At 35.8% G+C, this 11,114-nt stretch overlaps 5 protein-coding genes across 5 annotated transcripts in view; 3 read left to right on the top strand and 2 right to left on the bottom strand.

Annotated features, from left to right (window-relative positions):
- The window catches only part of LOC134648683 (mitogen-activated protein kinase ERK-A), a 182,272-nt gene that overhangs the window by 167,114 nt on the left and 4,044 nt on the right, over positions 1–11,114 (top strand). The gene's annotated exons all lie outside the window — the stretch shown is intronic.
- On the bottom strand, positions 1,524–3,134 carry LOC134649209 (mitochondrial translation release factor in rescue). Its single transcript, XM_063503927.1, has 3 exons — positions 2,992–3,134; positions 2,334–2,575; positions 1,524–1,786 (listed from the first exon to the last, which is right to left on the bottom strand). The coding sequence occupies exons 2-3, from the start codon at positions 2,533–2,535 to the stop codon at positions 1,569–1,571; spliced, it is 420 nt and encodes a 139-aa protein (XP_063359997.1). The 5' UTR covers positions 2,536–2,575; positions 2,992–3,134; the 3' UTR covers positions 1,524–1,568.
- On the top strand, positions 3,641–5,251 carry LOC134648671 (caspase-8). Its single transcript, XM_063503167.1, has one exon. It carries the CDS (start codon positions 3,646–3,648, stop codon positions 5,224–5,226), a length of 1,581 nt encoding a protein of 526 aa, XP_063359237.1. The 5' UTR covers positions 3,641–3,645; the 3' UTR covers positions 5,227–5,251.
- LOC134649210 (ribonuclease P/MRP protein subunit POP5) lies at positions 5,989–6,641 on the bottom strand. Its single transcript, XM_063503929.1, has 2 exons — positions 6,540–6,641; positions 5,989–6,441 (listed from the first exon to the last, which is right to left on the bottom strand). The coding sequence occupies exons 1-2, from the start codon at positions 6,557–6,559 to the stop codon at positions 5,991–5,993; spliced, it is 471 nt and encodes a 156-aa protein (XP_063359999.1). The 5' UTR covers positions 6,560–6,641; the 3' UTR covers positions 5,989–5,990.
- LOC134648647 (FGGY carbohydrate kinase domain-containing protein) lies at positions 7,902–10,917 on the top strand. Its single transcript, XM_063503136.1, has 4 exons — positions 7,902–8,111; positions 9,042–9,904; positions 10,006–10,228; positions 10,453–10,917. Exons 1-4 carry the CDS (start codon positions 7,926–7,928, stop codon positions 10,807–10,809), a joined length of 1,629 nt encoding a protein of 542 aa, XP_063359206.1. The 5' UTR covers positions 7,902–7,925; the 3' UTR covers positions 10,810–10,917.

The following is an 11,114-nucleotide window of genomic DNA, read 5'->3' on the forward strand; positions in this document are numbered from 1 at the left end:
TAGGGTTCCGTAGCCAAATGGCAAAAAACGGAACCCTTATAGATTCGTCATGTCTGTCTGTCTGTCTGTCCGTCTGTCTGTCCGTCCGTATGTCACAGCCACTTTTCTCCAAAACTATAAGAACTATACTGTTGAAACTTGGTAAGTAGATGTATTCTGTGAACCGCATTAAGATTTTCACACAAAAATAGAAAAAAAACAATACATTTTTGGGGTTCCCCATACTTCGAACTGAAACTCAAAATTTTTTTTTCATCAAACCCATACGTGTGGGGTATCTATGGATAGGTCTTCAAAAATGATATTGAGGTTTCTAATATCATTTTTTTCTAAACTGAATAGTTTGCGCGAGAGACACTTCCAAAGTGGTAAAATGTGTGTCCCCCCTCCTGTAACTTCTAAAATAAGAGAATGATAAAACTAAAAAAAATATATGATGTACATTACCATGTAAACTTCCACCAAAAATTGGTTTGAACGAGTTCTAGTAAGTAGTTTTTTTTTTATACGTCATAAATTGCCTAAATACGGAACCCTTCATGGGCGAGTCCGACTCGCACTTGGCCGCTTTTTTTTATTTACCCTTTCAGCCGTTGATATTTACCGTCTAAACCGCGCCCTTGCAAAATATGTTGTCAACACCATGCACCACGCGTTCATACACGCGCAAAAGTGTAGGCACGAATAACAAATCTCTATAAATACTGCATAACATTTTTTTCTAAAGTCATGATCTTTGTGTTTGTCGCATGGTAGGGATAATCATGGGGCCCGATTCGGATTTTGTAATAGACATCTATTAGATATCTTTTAGACATCACCAAGATACGATAACGATATGTTTAAAATCTAACCTGTCAAATTTGACATTTCCGCGATTCTGGAGATACTCTTGAACGATTTCCACAAGATATTACTTAGAGATCTAATTCACATCTAATAGATATCTAAGACGATCTATCGTAAAAGTGACATTGGTTGCCGGAATTGGGCTGCAAAAGAGAACTAGTTGAAATCTAAACTATAACGTATCTAGAATGGATCTAGTACGTGTCGTCTCTTGTGAATATCTTGCTTGAAGTTCGAATACGGCAGCATAACTTGGTACTTGGTTTTAAATATGGTTCCAACATGATTATTAGGAACAATTCAGTTTGATATAATCTAGGTATAATTGGTATCATATTACATTGCAAAAATAAGATGGTAAATGTTCTGTGAACACATACATTGTATCTTATTCTGTACTTAACACATTCACTGCCAGCGCGAGCTACGCGCTATGAGCGTAGACGATAACACGGGAAAACCTGTATGTAGCGAAAATCGCCCGCCTAGACGGTCACTAGACTCGCTGGCACTGAATGTATTACATTTTGCAAAATCAAACTACATGTTCTATCTTTATAACAATGAACAATTATACAATTAAGTATTTTCAACTATTTTTATTACTCATTTAATTTCTACATTTCAACTGTACAATTTACTAGAAATACAGATACCTAACCAGTTACTAGATTCTGTACTAAGACTACTAAATTGCATGAAACAAATTAAGTTGCTATTTACAATCCTTCACGTTTCTTCCATTCATTTTTAAGTAAAGCCATTTTCTTCTTCTTGTACTCGGACCTCTTTAGCTTCTTCTCTTCTATTCTCTTCTTTTGAGCTGCTACACTATCCTCTGCATTTATCTCAGCATCTAATTTTGCTATTATCATTTCTCGTGCCATTTTTCTGTTTTCGTCCTGGCATCTACTACCGTGACACTTGACAGTAAGCCCTGCAACATAATAATAGGGTATTTGAGTACTAGTCAAATCAGTTTCTTTTTTCGAAATATCAAAACGATTTTGCTACTACTGAATTTATATGAAACACTAGCATGTGACGTCACAATCAAATCACCTACTCTTTATAGTTTTATACGGGTTTTAAAATAGAAATTGTGTCTAAAAATAACTGCTGTCTACGTTTCTCTATCAATCTTCTGGTGCTTTATTTCTTGCATGGTGTAAATCAATTTATTTTAACTACAGTCCAATACCCCATTGATTAGTAATAATACTTAGATTATTAACTAAACATGGTTTTAGTTAGTACTTATATGATTATTTTTCACTTATGGCATTTGAGCCTATATACCCCTCCAGGGAAGCGTGACCCAAAGGTTGGCAAATACATATTATCAATACTACACCATCCTCAAACTGAAGGACCACTAATAAAGTCTACTACTCTGGGAGACTAGCCCTATTTTTTGTAGACAGCTGAACAGTTCTCATCACTTTTGAGTGTACATGTGTTATTTCTATTATTTCAACCATTACCTGAGGGTACATGTGTTAGAACTACACAGTTGGCATTCTTGTTCACGGCAGACCCTCCAGGGCCACTGCCTCGAACAAACTTTTCCACTAAATCATATTCATTTAGTTTCGGCACCTTAGAGTAATCTATTGTGTGCTTGAAAGCATTAATTGTAGGCCCAATGAGCTGGGAAGTTTTGAAGAGTAGATTTGACCTTAGCATTTTAAACTACTGATCCTTTGCGTAGCAATGCAGCTCCTTTCTGGAAGGAATAAAAAACATTTTAGGCCATGAAGTAGCAAATTAATCAGGCTATGAAAATATAAGCGGACTAACTGTCTGTGGACTTATTTAGTATACTTGTTTTGTTCATATTTTTTATACCATGCTGGTGGCAAAAGCATATGGCCTGTCCGATGGTAAGCAATCACCGTAGCCAATGGACGCCTGCAACTCTAGGGATGTTAAAAACCAGTAGACTTCTTTTTTGAAGAAGCTCATACTGTGACCACTCAAAAAATCTTAGCAGGTAGCTCATAGCCACTGACTGATAAATGGTTCATTCATATCAAATCTCGATCGAGTGGACTCTCAGTGTAATTATGAAAGGTATTTCTTTGAAATTACTCTATAGCTACTCTAATGAAAAATAACCTAAAAGTTACTAGAATTTTTTACCTCATATGCAAATGTTATATCTTTAGAATCCGTCAGTGATTTGTTGCGTTTAAATTCTGAAGTTATTCTTTTCTTAAAGTAAACGGGGTCCGTAAGTGTTAGAGATTTAGAATACAAAACTAAGTTCTTATATAGTCGCAAAACTTCAGAACGAGTTGTAGACATATCTAAACACTTTTCAATACCAAATATCACAAGTATATTGCATATGAATAGTATTTGCGACTAATTATATTTGTATATAATCCGTTAACACTTTGATTACATCAACATTTAAAATATTTACTTTATAAAATAATTCTACAGAATAACAAGAATTCTTGCTTGACACTTGACCGGAACCGGACATATAATAATCTGTGAACCGGACCTCAATATGTCAAATGTTTTTTTTTATTGATGTATTTGCATTCTTTGTATTATAATAATAACGGTTAAAAAAGTGTCCGAAATATCACCTAGGGTTGTGGTCAAGTTGTGGTTGACAAGGATGGAAGTGGAATAGAGGGAATTCCCTATTTTGACACAGACCATAACTATCATTATTTTGTAGATAAGTATTTTTTATTAATAATTGCTAAAAAAAACTAAAAAGAGACTCGTGCGCTCCTAGTGAGTATTGCGTTCTTTGCTCATGTGCTAAATTTATTAAAGATGTGTGCTGACGCGAGTGTACAAATTGAAGAGAATTCACTTAGGGATCAAAACCTAAACGCAATAAACCTAGAAGTGATATCAAGAATAGAAAAGGAATTGGAAGTTTACGACTTGATTTCACTCGTGTTCCTTCTCTATGATGTACCTGATACAGCATTGGATCGTCTTATTATACTACAACGAATTTCTAGAGACATTGAGGGAAGTCACCTGAATTTATTGTTTGACTGGGCTTTAAGCGCTCAAGGACGACCTACTTGGCGTCAGCATTTCTTAGAAGCCCTAGCTGTCTGTCAATTATACAACGTCATCAGGAAACTGGGCTTCGATGTCCCCACAATAAAGAGACTTTACTCGACAAACGAAGATAGTTCCCACATCAATCCAATGAAAAAAGTTTTATACCATATTTGTGAAAACATGACTTCTGATACATTTGAAAACTTTAAAAAGACTTTGGCTTCGTTTGATATGAATGTATTGCAGTATGATACTTGTGAACTTGTCCTTCTGCAACTGATGAGTCAGAAGTTTATTACTTTGAAGCTGCTAAATAATGAAAGAAGTAAAGCTAGCTATGAGTGTAAGATTGAACAACTAGCGAAAATAATTGATAGGGAACATGAACTAAAAAAGTATGCAACTATATTGAGAAATACAGAAAGCAAAATGAATGTGAAACTGGAATCTCCCTCAACTAGTGTTGAGAAACCTTTCAATAGTAATTTAAATATAAAAGAAGACAATAACACAGAAACTTGCGACTTCAATGAAATTTTCAATATGATTGAAAAGCTGCATTTGGAAGATATACCTATTGATCTGAAGTCGGATAGACAACCTTCAATAAATTTTAATGACAGGTATAAAATTACAAATGAGAAAAGAGTGGGTATATGCTGCATAATAAACCAAGAAGTGTTCTATCCATCTAAAGAAAGCATGGAATATGCTAATGAGAATGCATTGCCACGACGTGACGGGTCAACAAAAGATAAAATTATGTTGGAGAAAACTATGCGTGGCCTGAACTTTGATATCATTACCAGAGACAATCTTAACAGTAATGAGATGATAACATTTATACAAGAAGTATTAAAGAAAGTCTCAGCTGAAGATAGTGTGTTTATGCTTTGTATACTCTCACATGGCATTAGAGGATGTGTGTATGCTGCAGATTCGATACCAATAAAAGTGGATTATATTCAAAATTTAGTGGATGAAAAGCAATCTTTAAGAGGAAAACCAAAGGTGCTAATCCTGCAAGCTTGCCAAGTTGTTGATGCCACATCACCGTTAGTTGCTGACAGCCCTCATAACATGAGAAAGACAGACTTCTTAGTTTGCTGGGCTACAGCACCAGAATTTGCTGCTTTTAGGCATCCTCGGGCAGGGTCATTATTCATCCAAATTTTATGTGGGATCATTAATGCTAGGGGCAAAAGGGAACATTTCTTGGATTTATTCACTATGGTAAATGACAAAGTTGTTACAATTTGCACTTTGAGAGGTATTGAACAAGCCCCTATTGTTAATCATACGTTGAGGAAAAAACTATATTTACAAATGTCTGGTTAAAAGTGAAATTTGGGAGTTTCAAATACCAGGGTTATAACTTTTATTTTATTTTAAGCAGAAAAGCTTATGAAATTAATACAATCACCCATACTGTTGACAGTTCAAACCTTATTACAAAAGGCATAAGGCCCACCAAGCTTGGAGGATACAACTAAACGGAGTAGCCATTAACAGGCTTTCCCCTCTGTCGAAAATAGGCGGCCAACGGTCATACACAATGTATGGACTGACGTTTATCTGACATGGCTATTTTTACGTTACGCATACATTTGACGTTCCCCTCCCCCGCAAAAATCGGCAGACTGTTTTGTACAGAAAATTACAGACATGGCGTCTCCGTTCGATTATATCCTCCAAGCCACCAAGAGTGGTGAGTTGCTGTTTGTACTGTTAAATAAATTTAATCTACTTTTAATGTTCTAATTGACAAACCAATAATTAAGGAAACCACCTTATTTTCTTTTTAGCATTAGTTAGAATTAAGCAACCAAAGCCATAGGCAATGTTGATGGACAAAGAAACTAAATAAAGAAATCAATCATATTGGTAATTCAGTCTTAGTGTTTTGTACATTATGTGTAACCATTTTGATGTACACTTAGGTAGCCAGGTAGGTATAATACCTACGTTATACTTACTGTTAAATTTTGATGGGGTTGTTGTTACGAGTAACAAACAAGTTACTTTTTCAATTGCATTTTACAGTTGTTTTATAATACATGTATTTATGAATTTTGTATAGATTCTTCAATAAAATAAACCTTTTATGTTAAATTGTCTATATTTACTGCTACATCAGTTTTTGTAAAATCCATCACAGCTGCTTCCAGTTGTTTCCTTTCCTCGTCTGACTTTAGAGACATCCACTTTGTATCTAAGTATGCTCTCTGGTGCCTTTGAATAAACTTGAAACAATGTTTCAATGTTGCTCCCACATGTAGTGTCCTCAAGCTCACATCTAGGTTTCCTATTTTAGTTATAAATGGTATGCTGCTGGTGACAAATATATGAGGCCCATGTCTGGAGCGTAATATGGCTATCCTTGTATTCTCATTACAATACTTTGTCAAGAATCCTATTCTTATAGCAGCAACACCAAAATCTCCGTGTAATTGTTGAATTTTCTTCAGCACAGTTTCATGGAATATCCTGGATTTTAAACTCAAAGGTTTGTTCTCTGGCACCATGGGACTCGATATCTCTACTGTAATGTATCTGAAAATCATAAAGTAAATGAGCATTAAATATTAGTTTTTGTGATGAAAAATAATCGCCAACATAACATAACAACATAATTTATTTATTATACTAACCTATTCTTAAAGCGCACCATATTTGGAAAATAGGTCTATCTATTAAACATTAATTATTTGGCTTTTCAATTTACTAAATTTCCTTCCTTTAGGTTCTCAAAACTCTTGATCTCTTGAAGTTTTAGGTTATGTTCTCTTTGATGTTGACTATTGTTGACTTATGTTGGTTTGTTTGAGCCACAGGAAGTATTTTCAAACATTCAAATTTAAGTCACTTCGCAGGCTTCGCAGTTTGTTTTTGCGTTGTGCATAAATGTATAACTTGGTCAACCAGATCTTGACAGAAAAAGGCGGCAAATTTGAAAAATGTAGGCGCGAAGGGATATCGTCCCATAGAAAATTTGAATTTCGCGCTTTTTTTTACTGACAAGATTTGGTTGACCAGCTTATAGGAAATATCTCGCCTCTACAGCTAAATTTATAAATAATTTATTCTAAAAGGACTGTCTTATTTCAAACATAGACAGAGATAATCAATTAATCATACTATCTTTGTCTTACACTAGTACTAGCACCCAAAAGAAAAGGATGAGTATAGTTTTTTTGGTTCGTATTTACTGACAAATTGGTTTGACCAACTATATCTTTTTTTTTCTAAATAGATTTTATATATACATGGTCAACCAGATCTTGACAGTAGAAAAAGGCGGCAAATTTGAAAAATGTAGGCGCGAAGGGATATCGTCCAATAGAAAATTTTAATTTCGCGGCTTTTTATACTGACAACATTTGGTTGACCAGCTATAACTTCTAAAGAAGCTTTATTTTTTGGCAACATTTAGAAAGGGCTCCTTGAACGTTTTCGCGGTTTTCGCCTTCCTTCTTGCCAAGCGAAATTAAACTGTAGTGGAAGAAGTTTAGAGTACATTTTATTTATATATTTTTTGACGTTTTTCATTTCGTTCCTATACTTACTTTACTCTTTGGTTCCTATCTTGACAGCAATTTTAAGTTCCTAAAATCCTCGGCGGCAAAGTTGCTATTTAAATGAAAACCTACGTTATTTCTGTAAAAATATAATAATATATTCTACCACACAGAAATCTATGCAAGAGCAACATGTATTTCTTAAAACTTAATTCATTTTTCCCCTTTTTTTTGTTTAAACCATTGCGATTCTGTAGATACAGAGTGAATGGAGAGTAAACAAGGTTATCTCTTAGACCCCGAGTGTTTTTATTACCGAGTGTTAGTAAACCAGTTATCGGTAATGCTAAGGTCAAGTATAATCACATTGTTATCTCGATAATTGTATTGCTCGGCATCTGGCATATCTGTAATAGCTCCAAGTAACATATGGCGATCAATTCCACCAGTGTTATTATTTTGTGAAGACGGTTGCCAAGTGACATATTAGAGTAAATGAAACCTTAATTGCCTATAAAAATGGAGAAAGATGTTTATTTTATTGGTGTCGACGTGGGATCTGGCAGCGTAAGGGCAGCCCTTGTCGATAGGAAAGGACATGTCTGTTCCACTTCAGTAAAGGAAATTCAAACCTGGAAACCGAAGGTGGACTTCTATGAGCAGTCCTCTAATGACATATGGAATTGCTGTGAATATGTCATCAAGGTTAGATTCAGTTAATAATAATATCCCTTATCTCTTAATAGTCCTAACACCCTAGCGAATGCTGCCTCAGTATGCATCCCATATGACACGGGCAAGGGGAACACCCGCTCGTACCCCTACCCCTTGAATTTCGTTAAGTGTCTAAAGGGCATCTACATCTTGGTTACGGCTCCGCGTACACCTCCCAAATGTTACCCGTGACGGGTAAATGTAAAGACATTAGCTTAATTTAATTATTTTGTATATATAATCATCATTCGCTTGCCCTTGTCCCATTCACTTGGGGTTGGCAGAGCATGTCTTTTTCTTCCATACTTCTCTGTCGCCCATCATCTAATTATTTTGTATACAATATTCACAGACTTGTCATTTTCGCGCTCGCGCTATATACAGGGTGCCCAGTAATTAATGGATAACCATCTAACCACCAACAGGGCACCTTAGGCTGGTCCAGAAAATGCACTTATAGGTCTAGTAAAAGTTTCGTGGTTTTCGAGATAATCGAACTTTTCTGTCTTTTTTAATAGCACCATACTTCAAATTTAGAAAAGTGCGATTATCTCGAAAACCACGAAACTTTTACTAGACCTATAAGTGCATTTACTGGACCAGCCTAAGGTGCCCTGTCAGTGGTTAGAAGGTTATCCATTAATTACTGGGCACCCTGTATATATACCTGAAAAAAGGTTTTATGTATCCTCATATAGAAGTACCACCAGAGTTTTTTTTTTATGGCTTTCCCCTCTTGTGGTGGTGTGGCAGGAGGGAATTTAAAATTTTCAATCAGGCAGCAAGACCCATATTACAAATACCTTAGAGACTAACATTTACGTGCATTTTATAAACTTAAAAACTAAACACTGTGCACTGTCTAGGCGACAAAACCCCAGCAGATGCGAGGTGTTATTGATAGAATTTATATTTTTTCAGAATGTTGTCCAGGGAGTGGATCCAATAAGTATTAAAGGAATTGGATTTGATGCAACATGCTCCCTAGTGGCCTTAGATAATCAATTCAACCCATTAGCAGTGAGTGATTCTTATAACAATGAGCAAAACATCATAATGTGGATGGACCACAGGGCACAGGCCGAAGCGGACTTCATTAACACCACTAACCATGACATACTGAAATATGTTGGAGGAAAAGTTAGCCTAGAAATGGAAATCCCAAAACTTCTGTGGTTAAAAAAACATTCAAACAACTGGGCTGAGTTTGGTTACTTTTTTGACCTCCCCGACTTTCTTACATGGAAAGCCACAGGATCTCTAAGCAGATCACTGTGTTCCTTAGTCTGTAAATGGAATTATGAGTGTTCTGTCGATGGTAAACAGGGTTGGAATGTAGATTACTTAAAAAAAGTAGGATTGGAAGATTTAATTGAGGGTAATTTTAAAAAGATTGGTAACAAAGTTGTAATGCCTGGTGAGCATTGTGGAGGGCTCTCACCTGAAATTGCTAAAGCCTTGGGCTTATTGCCAAATACACCTGTAGCAACATCAATCATTGATGCACATGCTGGTGGCCTAGGAATGATTGGAACAGATGGGGAGGGTATAGATAAGGACATGTCTTCCCGGCTTGGACTGATCTGTGGCACTTCTACGTGTCACATGGCTGTGAACAAAAACGCTGTGATGGTGCAGGGAGTGTGGGGTCCGTACTTCAGTGCCATGGTCCCTAACATGTGGTTGAATGAAGCCGGGCAGAGTGCATCAGGGATGTTGTTGGATCATATCATTTCTAGCCATCCTGCAGGCATTGAGCTGCTTAAAAAACACTCTACAGGAGAGTATGTATTATTTTCAGTTTATCATGCATGTCCCTTCCTATTTATATATATATATATATATATATATATATATATAATTTATTTTTGATCGTTTATTCCAGGGTCCGCAACCACTTAAGAGACTTAATGACTAAAATGGCAAAGAACCAAGGCCTCTCTGATATCAGTTTGTTGACAAAAGACTTCCACATGTGGCCAGACTTTCATGGTAACCGATCACCATTGGCTGATTCAATTATGAAGGGCATGATAAGTGGCCTTTCCATAACTAAGAGTGAGGAGAATTTGGCTATGTTGTATCTTGCCACTTTACAAGGTCTTTCTGTAAGTATTTCTATTTTTATACAATAAATATTGCTCTAAAAATACATGTGTCCATAGTCCACAGTGGCATAAAAAGTCCTCCTCCTCCTGCTACTTTCTGACAGTGGCGCCAAAAAACCGACTACCCCTAAATTCATACAGTAATATTCACTAGGTACAACTGACTTAATGTTTTCAAATGCCAAGCGCACAAAGGATTATTTTATTCTATTTTTTTTTTTCAGTATGGCACAAGACACATCATTGATGCATTAGTGCTGGCTGGATATGATCCATTTAAATCGTTGCTTATCTGTGGAGGTATAACAAAAGACCCACTCTTCGTCCAGATACAAGCTGATACCACAGGGCTACCCATTATGAAGCCGCATGAAAAGGACTCCGTTCTAGTTGGTGCTGCAATCCTAGGGGCATGTGCTTCCAAGTATTTCAAGAATATGGAAGAAGCAATCCAAAACATGGGGGGAAAAGCTGATGTGATTAAACCAAATTTGAATATCAAGTCATTCCATGATAAAAAATACAGTGTGTTCCTTAAAATGTTTCAAGATCAATTAGTTTATAGGTCACTTATGAAATAAGGGGTAATTTTGTATTCCTTTTTATAGAGAAAATTCTGTATTCTGTTATTTATAAGTTATTCGTGTTAATCTTCAATATGCCTTTAAGTTTTTTTATTATACACATAAATTGTGCCTTTATCTTTGGACTTTGGTGGTCTTTTGAACCGTTTATAAAATTACTACCAATTACCAAATATATTGTTTCGTTACCTTCATCTTCCTTCTTCGTTAATAACTTGGTATCCGGTTCATGCCGCACGCTAGGTAGAGCGTCTAATTCTATGTATTCTATGTATGTATAGAAAAGTTGCTGTCTTCCCAAT

This window comes from Cydia amplana, chromosome 6 (genome assembly GCF_948474715.1).
Source record: "Cydia amplana chromosome 6, ilCydAmpl1.1, whole genome shotgun sequence".
Lineage (NCBI taxonomy): Eukaryota > Metazoa > Arthropoda > Insecta > Lepidoptera > Tortricidae > Cydia > Cydia amplana.